Raw genomic sequence first — 16,871 nt, 5'->3', positions numbered from 1 at the left:
CAAATCTCCTGGCAGAGCACAGCTTCTTCTAAGCATCCACTTACTTCAGACGTAGGGCGGGGGCATCTCTCCCTCCCCGCAAAACACAATTTCTTCTYAGCATCAACTYGCTTCAAAACGTCGTGGGGGGGGCAAGCCTCTTCCCCCTTTTTGGCTCCTGATMAGTTCAGTCCAGTCCTCAAAGGCCAGGTTTTTTTACCTCAGAGCAAGGTCGCTCTCTTTTCTATACAGGTCTCTCATTGACGAAATAGTCCTTTCGAGACCAACTTATTTTCTCCATGTTCAAGAACCACAGCAACAGCACAGCAACCCAYCCCATCTTCTCCTTACTGTGATCTTCGGTCTCCACGAAGATCTTCTTCTTACATCTCCTCACCCTCCTGCTCTGTTTTTTCCCCAGTGCATGATACTAAAACTAAATACTAACAACCTAAAAACTACATGGTGGCCACCCCTATCTTGTTTGAATTCTTTCTTAAGTACAAGACAATACGTCATCACAGAGGTGTAACCAACCTGTGCAATTGGCCCAGGCCTGATGATCAGCCTGTCCGTCAGCCTCAGAGCCATGATGGATTGGCTCTAAAACACAGGGGGTAGGGCTCCTTTCGCTGGAGAAGAAGGAGAAAGTTTCTAGAACTTACTCACAGGAGCCATCTTTGTGGTTTCTTGGTCCCATCCCCCCACCACCAAAAAATCGGACCGAGTAAAACCATGACATWGACCTCATCCAGAAGGGACTTGATGACCTTGTCAGTCATAAAAGATATCAAAAGTATTAGAAGAGATAATAGGCAACTATTAAAAGTATTTACCCTTGGCTTGTCTGAAATTTCGGGAATGTATTCAGAAGAATTAACCTCAAATACAACATCAGCAGGTTTTTCCTTATCTGTTGGGCAGTTTCTCTGACACTTTCATTAAAATTTTAGCAAAATACTTGCTTATTCTCTTGTTAGGAGAACAAATCTGCAACTCAGCATGGAGTGTAACTTTTTAGCTTATATGAAGACCTTATGATTTTGTGCCTTTTCTGCCTTTTTTTTCCTTGTAAGCCTTTTATTATAATGTCTTCTTTGTGCCAGCTTTGAGTAGTTTCTCACAAACAGATTTCATGAAATCTTGTGAGTAGGTCTCATTGAGCTTCTTGCAGAAGTTCTGTTAGAATTTTAAATTTTACTGCTTCAAACATGAACTAAAAGCACCCTGCCAGTGCTGTCATTTTGAAGCCAGTGACCAGTGTGAAGCTTACATTTTTTCTAATAGTAATAGTCACTGTGCTTATGAATAAAGGGTCGCCTTCATGAGCAGAAGATGAAAGAAGCCAACCATGCTGCTGCTGTGCAAATCTTTGAGAGAGTAAATACCTCCTTGCTGCCTATGAATGTGTTGGATTTGCATGGTCTCCATGTGGATGAAGCTGTGAATCAGTTGTCCAGAGTGCTGCAGGAAAAAACTGAAGGTAGGATTTACGTAATAATTCTTGCACCTTAAAAACTAATCTCCTCATTTTCTATTAAGAAATCATGATGCATGGCAATATTAAGGGGAATGCATGTTTTTAACATGTATGTTAAAAACAACTAGGCTTTGTGTTGTCTACTTTSAAAATACCCAATGGAATTGCTTTTCTTTGACATGACAATGGTTCTTTTTGCTTTCTGTCTTGCCCTCCTCCCCTTCTTTGTACATCTTCCTCTTCCTTCTGTTTAATCCCTTTTTTATTATTATTATTGGATACTTGGTCTATCTTTCCTGACATTTTTAACTGAGGTGATAATGCAAACAATATGTGTCACCATTACATTGCTTTGTCATGATTATGTTGCTTTTTTAATCTTAAAAGTTATTATGTTGGAATTCTAACCAGAATGATGATATTTCTTCAACTYGTACCTGAAGGTGTGTGCTTTGAGCTACCTTTCAGAAACTGTATCAGTTTGTTGGCAGTATCTTTTGAGATCAGAATACCGCTGCTTCCAGAAATGCCATTTTATGCAGTTCTTTTTGAGGGCTCATTTTTTCTTGTTGTGGAGTATTCAAGTACTTCATGAGTGTTCACGCTGTAAAAAGATACATTTTTTGCATTACTACTTCATCCTCTAAATTTGAGTGCACTGGGAATGCATGGTGCTACTACACAAACCTGATTTTTTGAATTCAGCTACTCCACAAAGTATAAACAAAAGTGCTCAGTGGGGCTCTAGATAACCCTTTTCTTTCAATATACATCAGAGATAATGAAATTCCATTATCTTGTGCTATTCCTACAATGACATTTGTGTAATTTGAATTGTAACCTAATGCCTTATAGAACAAGAATTGCACTTAGATCAGGAATCCTGAAATTGATAGCAGGGCTTCTCTGTTCAGTCCATTCACCTAAATCTAAAAAAAAAAAAAAAAAAAAGAAATTAATTTCATTGTACATACATGGGAAAAGGATTGGTACTGAGAACATTTTGCTGGCAGAATTAACAGTAAATAAATATAAAACCTAAATAAAGTTCGTTGGGGGGGTTGTTGAAGAAAAATGGCATGTGAACTGTTCGTTCCAAACTGGCAAATCTTGACTTGTTGTAAGAACCCAATTTATTTTTTCCTCTCTTTCAAACTCTTTATCAGTTTTGGTTGCTGTTATCTCTGGGAAGAGAGCAGTTTCTTTTGTTATCAGGGCTAGGTGCCTAATAAAGCTCATGGAATGTGTTGATCTGTTGATTTCCATGCTCCACTGTAGCAGAAGATAGTCCAAATAATGTGACATAAGTGTAAAAAACTCCTGGATTTATATTTTCTTTCTTCTTCATTTCTTTATTCAATAAAATTTTGTTTCTTTATTCACATTAATTTAATGTAAAACATGAAACAACACAGAAGCACCACTTAATAATTAAGTAAATTACACCCACCTCTTTTAATTGTGCAATTTAAATTTATATCACAGGATGTAAATTCCAATTGAATACTAGATGACAGAAACAGTAAAGCTATGAAATTAGAAGCATGAAATTGTGATGATCACAATATTCGTATTGCAAGTAATCTTGATTTTAAAAGGTTGACTTTTTCAGAACAGGGATAAAATTGCTATTTTTATGTAAAATAWGCATATCAGCATGGGAAAACAAAGTTCTAAGTGACCAGTGAGAGTTTTCAGAACAATGCATGGAAGGGCTATACGGAATGCCAAGTCTCTGCTGAGGGAATATTTTAACGGTTACAATTCCTGCTGTTGCAGAGTACCAGCAGACTGGTGGTAAACCATATCTCATTGTTATCACGGGAAGAGGAAGCCATAGTCAGGGAGGAGTTGCTCGCATCAGACCAGCAGCTATCAGATACCTCACAAGCCACAACTTCAGGTGAGTTTAGATTTTTGTGACTGATAATTTTTTTTTTCYTAACCCACATTAAACTAATTGAAGTTAGCTTTAGAATGCTGTTAAACTATACACAGAGCAGGGCAAGTCTGCTGTTCATATTAAATTAAGTCTGTTGTTTCACAAATCCAGTGCAATTGTGTAGCACCTATTAAAGGTTAGATTCTTTCCTCTGAGATAGTTTAATTGCRTTTAACATTCAAGATTGTTAGCTTTACTGTGAAAAGTTGTTAATCCTGCTCTTYGTTGGTCTCCAATGCTTGCATTTGTGCTTAGTTTATGAGGGATAGCAATTTAGCAGTCTGGGCTGGCACCAATGTATTTGCTGCTTTTTATATAGAGCAGTGCAGGAAGGTGAGCATGAAGGTGAGGCTCAAAAGTAGCAATGACTTCCCATTCTTGCTTTCTACAGAATACAAGAGGGAAAACCCATTTTGAAAGAAGAGGGAATGAAAGGGGAGCAGGAATAGAGGAATAGAACAAATAGAACCAAGAATATTGGGCAGCTTTTTTTTTTTTTCCTCCTCAAATCTTCAACTTAGTTCCTGCTGTTTCCAGATTTTTGTAGGTCCAGACCCTGTAAAATCCTCCTTTTTTGTCACATCAGAGGACAAATGCTAATTTCCTGACTCACATGCACATATACTTGACTGAGAACCTTATCACTTTCCATATGTTTGATGAGAATTGAAGGCGATTATACTGCACATAGTTTACATGTTGAAGCTTCTCTTTTTTTGTTTCATAGGTTCACAGAAATAAAACCAGGCTGCCTGAAAGTCATGCTGAATTGAGGAGTTACGGAAAGAGAAATATAGAAACTGAGGTGTCAGATGACCACCAGATTACAGAAACCCCCCCATGTTTTGAACAACTGCACTGCTATTTTGTAATCTGTTTTAAAGGATGATATTTTATTAGAAGTGGTCTCAATTTGCAGCAGGTGGTTTTGTCAATATGTTTCCAATAAATTTTTATGTGGAATAGATCCTTTTTTGAACCTGCAAAAGGAAGACACTTAAAAGGATTTGAAGTCACAGAAATGCAGAATTTTGCTGAGAAATACATGATGTTTTAAAGGGAAGTCAAGGTACAGTTTTTATTATTACTGTCTTCTTAGCATACACAATCTGTCTTTTGACCCTCACACATTTTGATTGCTGTGGCTTCTGTGCTTTTAGAACACATTACCTTGTACAAAGTTATTTTGTAATTCAGAACTTTGTGCTAAACCCTTCAGAAGAGCAAAGGAGGGGTTGAAACTGGGTAACTACTGGTATTTCAAATGCARTTACATCTGAGTGCTAAGTATTCCAGGTTTCTTCAAAAGTCTGATGTCTTTTTAGTGGTTATGTTATGATGCGTTGACCAGTTCTGTTGTCCTTACTCCATTCTGAACTCCAGATATTGAAGAAAGTTGCATATAAAGCCTTTGCATTAAGGCCAGCTGTGTGTTTGGTAATTTGGCAGATTCAGTGTGGTCTCTTAAAGGGAAAACACAATGTTGTAGTGTCAATCTCTTTTGGAGATCCACCTACTGGATTAAAACAGTTTCTTATTTTGTGGCTTTTTAAATGAAGCAGATGGAGCACTGTTTCATTTTACTAGTGTCTAATAGTGATGTCTTCCTTCTCTGTGTATTGTTCGGTGATTTCCATGTAGAAAATATGATCATGAGGCATTTTAAATGTACTTTTAACATCAAAGTGAATGCTGGTCTTGCAGTAGTGATTGCCAACTGGAAAGTCTGTGAGTACAAAAGTTATTTTGATATTAGTGGTGTTGCATCAGCATCTAGAAATAGCTGTGTAAAAAAACAAAACAACATTAAAAAACCCAAACAAAACCCTTCAAAAGTGAAACATAAATATCTGTACTTTGGCAAGTGTTTCCAGTAAACAATCAGAAGACTTCCATTTAATAGAAATATCTTCTAGAATGCATTGCTATTTTTATTTACATCATTGCCCCCTGAATGGCATATGAATTTTTGTTGCAAGGCTTTTTCAGAACTGGTGTGAGTTATGTATTAGGAGTAATATTAATAGGTTAAGGATTTATGTGATGAGTTTTTTAACTTTTAATCACTTTGCAGTAAATTTTGTCTAGGAATTACACGCACATAAGAGTTTGAGTATGAATCCATATGTGTGTGCAAGTTCTTCAATTTGTATGCATGAGTACTAATAGGCAAAGAACTTCTGTGAGAAAAGCTGTCCACAGAAATAGGTTTCTCTTGAAAATGTGTCAGTGTAAGTTGCTGACAGGCTGAAAGACATGATGTTTTCTGACTATATCTGTATTTACTGTAATACACAGTGAATATGATGCATGGTAGACTTTAAAATGCGTTTGTCATGCTTCAACAGATAGACTAATCTTTTTCCTGGTGATTTCAAGTGGAAGTRTAGCTTGAATAATGTTTAATCAAAGGGACTCTTTCTAGAATAATAGACTGCCATAAAAAGTTTTATATTTTTTGTAGGTATTTAGTTCATCTGAATTGTGTCCTTTCTCTCTTTCTTTTTCTCTGTGCTGCTCTGGTAACCAGTGAGTGTAATACAAAAGATCTGTGTTCACCAAACAGCAGAGCTGCTTCTGCCACTGTATGATGTCCTGTGTGGTAAAGCCTACACTCCATCATCCACTGTGGCAGTATCTAACATGAGATGCCATTTAGGCASTTGACCTCAAGACAGTAATTCAGACTATCAGCTCTACAGGATTGCAAATGCTAGAATTGTCCCAGCAGAGCCACAATCTTTATTTTGGACCAAGGAGCTTCCTTCTACTCTTGAACAGGTTTTCCTTAGTGCTGCTGTTTATAACAAAAGGAGTTACAGCTGTCTGGGACAGTTATTTGCAGTATAGTCCCTGTTGGTTGGCCTGGGTGGCTGTTGTGTGTTGAGCTGCTTGGGTGCCTGAGCCCTACAGAGATGTGCCTGTAAACAAGGAACCTTGTGTCAACACTTCTGGTTGTTTTGGGAAGCAGCCTGATTCACTCAGCATGTTCACACCATTCCCAGCACGGACAAAGACATCTTAGATWTAGTTCAAGAGACGAGCAGGAAAAGTTGTCATCTTGCCCATCTGTTCATCATAATCTAGTTGACAACTTCACCCTGGAGATGAGAAACACAGCTTTTTGCCTTCTTCTGGCTTAGCACGTGGATGATGATGATTGCACTTGGCTCTCACTTCCCCAGAAAATGCTCTGACCAATGTGCTCRGGAGTATTTTTGAAGTCGCCACTTCCTGAGCCTCTTTCAAAATTACCACTGCAAGCTAAAAGTGCAACATCAAGGGGACAAAAGAGATTGAAGAAATAAAAGTGTATAAACAGTATCTGGAAGTGGGTTAGGTCTTCTCAGAAAAGCAGCTGTTGCTAGTGAGCTTCAGTGTCCTTTCACATTATTTTTTCATCTTTTTGTCCTGTTTGGATAAATACCTTAAAAATGCTCAGGGTAAAATCAGCTCTACRCAGTGATAGGAGAATTTGTTTTTTCCAGTCTGTGAAAGTCAGCAGAGAAATACACAGCTTAAGAGCAGTTTGGAATACTTTTCTCTCTTTCTCTCTTCATTGACCTTTGGGGTACAGGTTGAGGCTCATACTCTGAATGCCCTGTCTGGTATAGATTGATCGTTCACCTAGCATGTTTGACTGCCAGGTGAATTGGGATGGAAGATGATGGTTTGTAATTGTTAACACTGGTAGAGCCAATCTTGCCTCTATTGAAAATAGTGACAGGGCTTCCACCAGCTTCAGCAGCTCAAAATGAGACATTGCAGTTCTAACTCAGAGAAAATATGATGATCCTCTGAAGGTTATCAAGCATGTGCTTAAAAGTTGTGCTGAACTGGATACAGAATAGATCAGAAGATCAGTGCACAGAATAAAAATAAGGAGAGTTTTATCAGTAAGGATCTTCATGCCTTCGGCTACTTGCCAATATTCCAGAAAAACAACACTAGAGTTCTTGTATTTCTCTGACTGGTTTTATAATGTATTCTGGGATGAATTCTGTGAAATATTTCAAAATGATATTTTAAAATAGATTACATTTTAGAAGTTCCAGCCTTTCTGATGTCTCTTGCAGTTACATCAGTGAGAATCCCTGAGAATCGTGAGGTATCATGTAAATTCTTTATCATCTTATACTTCCAATTAAAATAGCAGTATTACCACCAGCACTCTGAAATAATGTGCGACTGTTAAAATACCTATTCTKTGTACCACTTTCTGTTCTATTCTTCAACAGCATGTGATTGTGATGAATGTTAGCCTATAATATGCAGCTTCTGGTGTCTTCTTTTACAAAGCATTTTAATAGTTATCCCAAATTTTAATTTAGGAAAATTATCCTTTTCTAATATACAAAATCAATATTTGTGCTAACAGTGATGCGTGATCTCAATGTGAAAAAAAAAAAAAGCCAGAAGTGCAATGAAGAAAGTTGTCTGAAGTAATGTGACTATTGAAAAGCATTTCAGTTGATTGTGAAAGTAATAGGACAAAAACGTTATTTTAAAAAATATTTCAGGATACCTTGAAAATACTTAATGGCTTTGGCTTTTGCTTTTAATATCATGTGGTACATTCCCCCTCAAAACCTAACCAAAGCCCGACTGTTCATGCAATTTCAACTAAATAAACTCTAGAGAGGATTAAATGACTATATGTGAATATGCATGTGAAAAGACCTAGTGTTGCAGCTACCAGCTGTTAGGACCAGTACATTGGAAGATACAAATTTCTATTTTTAAATTAAAATAAAAATGATTTTTTTATTTGTATAAAGTTGTACTTTTGCTGTTAACTATAATTTTGTTTTTTACTGAAATAGTTTTGTAATTTGCATTTAGAATTTTTAATGTGAAAAGGAATTTACAAAATCTAGTTTAATAAAGGATTTTTGCCACACCTATAGCCTTCTGTCTTTCCTTGAAAAACCATGTTTCAGCTTGTATAAATTTTTTTTCAAATAATAATCTTGGAGTTGTGCATGAAAGCCACTTGCTTGGCTTCAGGATACCATCTGTAGGGAGATGAAGCAACCATCTGCAGGCATAAAAAAGAACAGATTTGTGGCCTGAATTTCAGTGTTGCAAGTGGGAGTTGAATGCTCAAATTACTGAAAACGAGGGTCATGGTTTCAGATTCTTTTTTGGCCTGAAGTAGCTGAAGAGATGCTATTCCAGGCTAGTTTACTCCTGGGAGAGTAAGAGCAGTGGTGTATGTCATTGGGAGGGGCCAGAATGACCGCAGCAACAATGGGAGCTTGGGGGAGGGAGGCGTTCTGGGTAGACCTCATTTAGCAAGATCCCTTAGGGGCAGTGAGAAGTCAGATCCTGAGGAAGCAACACGCTATACCCTGCCCTGTTCTGGTTAAGTGCAGGTATTTTCCTGGGTATTGTCCTGGAAGTGTGGAAGGACACCTGACACCAAAGAGCTAGCTGTAGTCAAACCTATTTTATTAGCTCAGTTTGAGAGCAACTGCTGTGAACCAAGATGACTCCTGCAGATTCATTCCTATGGCTTCATTGCCTTGCAGCTTGGGTTGACGGCAGAAACAAGTCAGGCTTAGGGCTTTGCTGTGGAAATGCACAACTCATAAGCTGTTCAAGAGAGCAGGGAAAACAGGTTTTGGGAACACATGAAAGCTTGGCAGATGCTGGTTTAGATTTGATGTGGCTGATCCTGAGCCTCAGTTGCTGGACCACGTCATCGGTAGATGTCTGGTTGGGTGTGTGTTCCTTTCTTACAGGACTCCCTGCTCTGGCAGTGCAGCTCAAGGTCAGCTTGGGCATTAATCTCTCAAATTCTGATGTTTTAAAATGCAGGTCCTATTGCTGGACTTGCCTTCTGTCTTGAGGCAGGTCAGCTGTTCAGTGCAGAGACTGCTTAACAGAGGAGCTTAACTCCTACCCTTGCAAAAACAGTCTTGACTCACCAGTTTCTGTTTCAGGCCATGGCCTTTTTTCCTGAGTGCTGGGATGGCCCTGAGCTCCTCTCTGCTTCCAGCTGGGAGTTTGCTCTTTAAGAGCACCCTGCAGATTTCTTTCTCCCTTTTAAATAAAAGTAATAGGATATTGTCATCTGCCCTTACTTAGGAAAACTACTTGAGCTTTAAGACTGAAAAATCTGGTGTGGTAAAATAAAAATACTGCTCAAGACAAACAGAGTTCTTCAGCTCAAATTATTAAAACATAATTGAATGTGTTTTGCTGGTGGAATGTGTCAGGTAGCTTGACAATAGGTGGTGCCCTTGCCAATGGCATAGAGTGATGGTGGCAGCAGTTTTCACTGTGCCCCTACCAGAGCAGAGTTTTTTCTCTGTATAACAGGTGTTAAAGGATGTTATTAAACATCACATGCTGTTTGTTTCCTCCTCAGAGGAGAATAMTGTATTTAGAATATTCTTTTGGTGAATTTTTTTTTTCTTCTTTACTAATGGGTGGGGTAGAGTTGGTTTTCAAAATACACGCGCTGCTCTGTGCTAGAGATGGGCAAGACAAGTTCATTTTTGCATGCAGGTTTGAAAATGGTAAATGCAGAGATTTCTCCATGAGTGACCCTGGATTGGTTTTTGTAGGTTGGATGCTTGGACAGATCTGTCTGTTTGGAGACTGACACAAAGGCAYTGTGCTGTTTGGTGACATTCTGTGCTATGGTGGGTGTGGCTGGTGGCACAGTCTTCTTGAAAACCCAGATGGGGAAGGAACCGTCCTTGATGTTGCTTGACTTGCTGCATCATGAGGCCTGGCTGGGCTAGCAGTGGCTTCTAGTGGCATTAGTTGTCATCACTAAAAGTTTCCTTTTTCCTGCAGTGGCTTCTCTGAAGCAAGAATTGGGATGCATTTGTCTTCGAGGATAAGCTCAAAGGTTCTTTTGAAGTTCTTCCCCATGAACAGCACCTGTGTTTGTCCTGAATGACAGGAAATTCAGAGGATCTAAGAATCTTTGTCATCCCCTGGGCCAGCCTGCCCTGTGTCCAGGATTGCTGGAGAGCCTTTGGGGTGCTGAATCTTAGGGGGAAGATCTATGGAGGCATGTGGAAGTGCCATGCTGGAGGGACCATATTGCCAGGTGCAGGCACAGGCCCTGAAAGAGCTGTGGGGAAGGCTGGATCCAGACAGTACCAAGACCCTGCCGTGAGGAAGAAGAAAGGCCTGTTATAGCATGGGGGTCTTTATGCTGGAGGATGGAGGCCAGGCAGTGAATTGAAAGGGTGGCAAACACTAGAAAGGATCTGCAAAACCCTGATAGGAACAGTTGTTGAGTGGTGAATGGGTGGTGCAGAGGTGTCCAGASACCCTGAAGGGCTGCAGGACCATGTAGCAAGGAACCATGCCTGGGTGGGGCCCTACTGCTGGGACAGCCCATTTCCCTCATCTCCCRTGCTATCCAAACCAGCCTCTCAAAGCAGCCTGTCACTGGTATACACCATTCTGAGGTCTTGCTGAATTAAATGCAGTGGGTAGGGTCTCAGCATTCTTGTTTTGTATCATGTTCAGTTCTTTTAGCTCGATTTATGTAGCTTTTGTATTTTAAGAGTGCTACACAGATTCTTTTCTTGACTGAGAAAAAAATCAGTTTTGCAGGCTTTGTGGATGGGGCAGGGAAGACTTGCTGTTTTGGTAACTTTTGGTGAACAAATGGAGGACTTCTAACATCCATTCCACAATGGACATTTTGGAAATCCCTGCCTCTTCAAGGGCTGAAAAAAGCAACCCATATGCCCAGTGCCRCCAGAGACCTGAGACCTTTATGCTGTCATGTTGCGTGATCTTAAATTTAACTCAAGCTGTGGAAACAAAAAGGACTGAGGAAGACCACAGGATAAAAGTCACCACTTTGCTTTCTTTCCTCCCTATTGTTTTAAGCTACTTTGTGTCCCCTTTTGTCATGTTTGGTCTAAAACTTGATTTGTGTACTTGATTTGTGTACTCCTTGTGGGTAGGGAACATTTTTCATATGGCCCAGGAAAAATCTTACATGACTTGAGGAATGCTAAAATAATAGCAAAATATTAAATGCTGATGCATTTCCTTGGTGTTATCAGGATGTGCTATCTCTTAAATTTCTTTTGGCAGTAGAACATTTAAGTGGTAGTGCCGCAATGACAATTGTTMTTTCTACGTGCCTGGTAAGCAAATGCATGGATCGGTGTTATTTTTGTATTATTTGAGAAATGGGACTCTCCTTTGCAGACATCTGTGGGTGGTCATACACACTGGCCAGGAGAGCAAGCAGTGGAAGTTCTTTGCCAGTGCCACAGATTTAATCAGTTTGGTCTGTAAATGGAGAAATGGTGGCCCCATGAAGTTGGTTTGTGGCAGCTCTCCRTATCAATGTTTGCTCCATCTCAGCTAACTCACAAGGCATTGCCTTGGATTCCTACCTTGAAATCAGGGTGAAAGTAGTCTTCCTCTCCTGTGTGCCCTTCTTGCCTTTCCGGATTATCTCCTTTTACTGTGTTGCAGTGCCATATAGACAAGTTTTGGCATTTTTCAAGATAGCCATGTAAAGTAGCTACTTTGATACGCTCCGAACATCCTCGGAGGGCGATGCACTGTGGCTGGCAGAGTGGCTTCCCCAAAACAGTGCTCTGGAAGCAGTTCGGGGCACCTATGTCAGGCTCCTATTCTGAGCCTTATTTTGGGGTAATATCACCATGTTTGCGCGGGGGAGAAGGGAGCGGGGAGCAGGGTGCCCGCGGTGCCGGTGCCGTGTGTGYTTGGCGATTGCCCGGGCCCGGAGCCGGGAGCTGCCCGGACCCCCCGGCGCTGCCCGAGGGCTGTGGGCGGGAGGGGGAGCCCCGGGGAGGCTGCAGCGGGGCTGCTGAGGGAAGAGGCTCCCTCCGCCCCTTCCCTGCTGCCACACAGCGCACCCGGCGCCTCCAGGGCAGAGCCAAGGAGAAACCAGCGTCTCCCTCAGCGCTGGTTCCCTGCCACAGCGTCTGCTGGCCCGGGCAGCTGCGCCTGCAGCACCTCGGCCGCTCGGAGCCCTGGGCCAGGCCGCGGGCTGCGGTGGGGCATGGTGGCACAAAGAAAACAACTGCAGCCTTCTCCACGGTTACAGCAAAGCCACTGGGGTTGGTTTTTCATTAGATCCAGGTGGGGGACGGAAGTGTGAATGTTCCCTGGGAGAGAGAAAATTGCAGAAGTCAGTTTAGAGAAACAAATGTGGGATTGCATATTCTGTAGGTTCTCCCTTTGAAAATTAAAACAGAAAAAATTAGCTTCTTTCTTAAACAAAATAAGCACACTTCTTATGTGTTGTTTATATCTGTGGTGCTAGACATATGTGACAATTACCTTTTTTTTATAATGATCATCTAGGACAGGAGCAAGGATCGCAGTGCTAAATACAGTGGGAATCAAGAGTGTCATGGTTTACTTCCTGAGCATTGCACACACTGTGCTATCTGAGGCAGACCAAAACCAGAGCTGAGTGAACCTGAGAACAAAGGGGAAATCAGGCAGGGGGAACAGGACCAGCTTCTGCCTGTTCAGAGAGGGCTGCCCTCAGCCCCAGCGCTGCCCCGTCTGGTGGCAAATGTCTCCCCAGAATGCCAGCACAAAAAAAACACAACCAGGCAAACACAGAAAGAACCTTGTTCCCTCGATAGGGYAGATGTGTATTTTGGGAATATTTCGGGAAAGAACATTGAATTAGATCCTAGACACTGCAACAGGTTGGTGGGGAAGTTGTAACCACCCCAGCACTGGCAGTGTTCAAAGTCAGGTTGCATGAGGCCTGGAGCAAGGTGGTCTAGTGGGAGATGGCCCTGCCCATGGCTGGGGGTTTAGGACTGGATGATCTTTTAAGGTCCATTCCAACCCTCTCACATGCTATGATGGTATGATGTGACTGCTTTCATGCTAGGCTGTCCCAGAATGAGAGACGGGGGAGTTAAGTAATCCTCAGTGCAGTTCCTAAGCACGCTTCTCTTTCACGAAAGGGGATGTAGGTTTCAGTGTTGCTCTGGAGGAGAGTACTTCCTGTATATTGTCCATCAGTTCTGCGTTGACATCATGGGAGGAATTGTGCTAGGAAGTTAGGACACCAAATTCTGTGTATCAGGTTCCAAGAAAACATAAAGTATGTGAATTTTAGTTTTTTTCACATAGCCCATGTTGCTGACMCCCTGATCTCAAGAGAAATATCCCAGAGAAGTAGCTAATTGGTAACCTCTACACAGTGGGGAAACATAAAAGTAATAAAKAATCGTTCTGTAATTCAGATAGCAGAAAGCTGTGGTCTCAGAAAGCGGGGAAATCTGTGCCTGCCTTCCCTGCACAAGTGTATGGGTTTAATGTATGTATTTTCATTCTTGAAAAGAGGCTGGATGAATGAAGATGACCACACTCAAATCTTGGCACCAAACTCAAGTTTGATCATTGTTTGCACAACTCAGGGTTTTCTGTTTTGGGGCTGAGAKGTCTGTGCTGTTCAGGCATGCCCAAGTCTGAGTTGCTCTGTGCCTTGCACCCATCTCAGCACTGCACCCACAAACTGGGCAGCTCAGGGCCAAATCTTGCAGAGTTAGTAGCTGGAGGGCTGCCCTGTGGCCACCTGAAGCATAGGGCAAGATTGTCTCTGAAGGGGGAAGAGGCAATGGCAAAGGAAAGAGCTCAAGAGCTGAGTTGAGTTGAAAGGGAGAGAGAAATGAGGGTCCACATGCAGAGGGTGGCATTTCAGGCATGTTCCTTCATTTAGGCTTCTCTGTCAGGCATGCTCYAGCCTCAGTATTCTGGAGAGCTTTGACTCACCCTCTGAAGGCCTCTAGTCCTGCCCACACAATGTGTCATCAACCTGCCTCSTGCTGGATTTTGGGTTCTGTTTTATCACCACAGGCTTCAGTTTGTGCCATTTCATTACTAAACCTGAGGGGTATCTAACCCACTATATTAGTTTGCAGAGGAACCAAAGCCTAAACTCATCAAGGTATTGTAAATAACCTGTGAGAGTTTTGCCAGAATCCAAATAGGAAATGCCTGTGAGACTGCGTTTTCATTTCCTCTTTCAGATCAAGTCACAATGAGTAAAGCTGCAGAAGTTACTGTGCCTGGTCTGCTTTAGAGACTCCCTTAGCAATGCTCTCTGCCATGCTGTGAGGGAGCCTCCCTTTCTCTGAGGTGTCTGCTCCTGGGAAGGAAGTGACTTCACCCCCAGGTTGAAATGTGTCTGGACGGCCTTCGTGATTTCCCCTGTGCTCCCCAGGAACTCAAGGGAAAGCAAATAACCACATCCCATTCCCAGCACACAGCTGGCATCTTGACCACATGCATTTCATCTGCCTTCCTTTCAAAATTATACCAAAAAARCAATTAGGCTCTTCTTTCACAAAATAAGCATACTTCTTCTTGTGTGTTATTTATATACCTGGTGCAGTGACTAAACACAAGCAACAACTAATTTTCTTTTGTGTATTATAATGATCATCTAAGACAGGAGAAAGGTTTGTAGGGCTAAATACAGTGGGTATCAAGAGTGTCATGTTTACTTCCTGAGCATTGCACACACTATACTATCAGAGGGAGACCAAAATCAGAGCTGCGTGAATCTAAGAACAAAAAGAAAATCAGGCAGAGGGGACAGGACCAGCTTTCTTCCTTAATCTCAAACTCCTTACTAACATCAGCAACTTTCTTGTTTCTCCAAGGGGGACAGAAAGCAATGGATTAAGAAGAAATGTGACCTTTCATTGTCGACTGACCCATGTCAAAACATGGGTAATGTAATTTTACATAATTTCTTATAAACCTTTAGTTACCTGTGGTTTAAGACTTTATTTTTTGCTATCAGCCTACTTTTCAATGCAAAAATAAATTGCAAGCCTTCACTCCGCCCCATAAATATTTTCCACAACAAAGTGTTTGCTTCTGAAAGTTCCAGATAATGACTCATAATGAGTTTTAAAAAAAGGAGAAGCAATGTACTTTGTAAGGTATTAACTATTCTCTCACAGCCAGATGTTCCCCTTCATTGCACAGGACAAAGAGGTGAAAAGGACCAGAAAAACTGCAGTAAGGAAGACAAAAAAAAAACTCCAGACCAACCCAACAAACAACSAAGGATCGAGAGAAACAGGTCAGGTGTCAATTTTACCTCTAACTTTGGAATTAGCTACATGTACAGAGTGCATGGAGCTGAGAGTCTTTTGTTGGCTTTCCAGGTCTCTTGGAAGTGAAATAATGGATCGAATGCATGAAGCATGTGTATTACTAAGAAAGGTATCAAATAAATGAGATGCAACTATTTTGGGGATGTTATTAGGTCAAGATCCTTCAAGGAAACATAGTGGAGGGAAATGGGTGGAAATCTAGACATGCTAGAACATGTTTCTTACTCTACAGTTTTGTCTCTTTGCTGAGTTCACTCGGTTCAAAAGTTGTTTATGAAGTATTTTACAGATGGATGCACTCTTTTTCCAAAATGCAAACTACTTAGCCAGATGGCTTCACATCTGGATTAATCTCAGCACGAAACAGAGAAGAGAAGTTGCATTTTTAAGCATCTGCTCTTTGAAATAAAGACCTAAAATTGGTGATGACTACCAAAGACATTTATATCAGTATAATTTGCAAATAGTATTTATTTCTCTACTTCGGGCAGTTCTGAATGTGTCTGATGGAAACATTTCAAAATGTTTGGGTGTCTGATTTGCTTTATCACAATTGCAATGGAAACTTACTGCCTGATTGCTTACGCTGGTATTGGGAAACCCAAACCCAGTTAAAAACAGACAGATGTTTAATGTGAAAACTAAGTAACGTAAGTTCCCACATAAACTGGTGGTGCGCTGAAGCCCCTTATTCAAAATCTTGTCTCAAACTAAAAGGAAGATTGAAGATTTTAAGAAGATAAGATTCCCAGAATGCTTTCTGTGAACCTTTCTTACCTTAATCACTGATTGTTAACTGGAATAATTTCATTCCATAGGGAAAAGAAACAACTTGATTCCCCACCCTAACTGTGCAGTACTATTCTGCAAGCTTTGCATCAGCAGGTTTACAGCATGTTTAACATAGGCRATATTCTTTTTATATTTTTGGCACAAACTGCCTATAACACATAAATTATATTTTTGTTTCCTTTTTGCATTATCTTCTAAATTATTCTGTTGGTTTTTAATCTTTCTTGGGAGCAGTATGACTTTATGCATTGTACTGTCATAATATGGACCAATTCATTAACTGTCTTCAGAGAGTTTCCATCCTTCAAGGAACATAAAATGTTTTGGTTTTAGATCTGGATCAGGCAGTCTKTTCCTACTGTTTCATGGCTAGAGATGGTCTGAGATGGCTTCACTAAGCCCAAAATGTTTGCTTTGGAGGAGTTGGTTTCCCCTTCTGTGCCTCTGGGTTTCAAGGCTGCTTGGGAAGCCATTGCTCACGGCTCTGCCTGAGGATCAGACATTGCACTGCGCTGGTCATCCGGGCCCCTTGTGTTCAGCTCTGGGGCAGCTCTCCTGCGGTGCYGGT

General features: G+C 41.0%; 1 protein-coding gene across 5 annotated transcripts in view; it reads left to right on the top strand.

Annotated features, from left to right (window-relative positions):
* N4BP2 (NEDD4 binding protein 2) overlaps positions 1–8,299 on the top strand; it is a 36,497-nt gene extending 28,198 nt beyond the window's left edge. For all 5 annotated transcript variants that reach the window (XM_057371786.1, XM_057371787.1, XM_057371788.1 and 2 more), the window contains 3 exons: positions 1,294–1,462; positions 3,239–3,362; positions 4,129–8,299. In XM_057371786.1, the coding sequence (XP_057227769.1) occupies positions 1,294–1,462; positions 3,239–3,362; positions 4,129–4,174 (339 nt within the window). In that variant the 3' untranslated portion in view covers positions 4,175–8,299. The remainder of the gene's footprint in view (positions 1–1,293; positions 1,463–3,238; positions 3,363–4,128) is intronic.
* Positions 8,300–16,871: the final 8,572 nt, after the last annotated feature.

This window comes from Malurus melanocephalus, unplaced genomic scaffold (assembly GCF_030028575.1).
Source record: "Malurus melanocephalus ecotype Western Australia unplaced genomic scaffold, MMel_1.1 scaffold_157, whole genome shotgun sequence".
Lineage (NCBI taxonomy): Eukaryota > Metazoa > Chordata > Aves > Passeriformes > Maluridae > Malurus > Malurus melanocephalus.
Note: the sequence above shows the minus strand (reverse complement) of the source record. Positions and strands in the feature narration are given on the sequence as shown.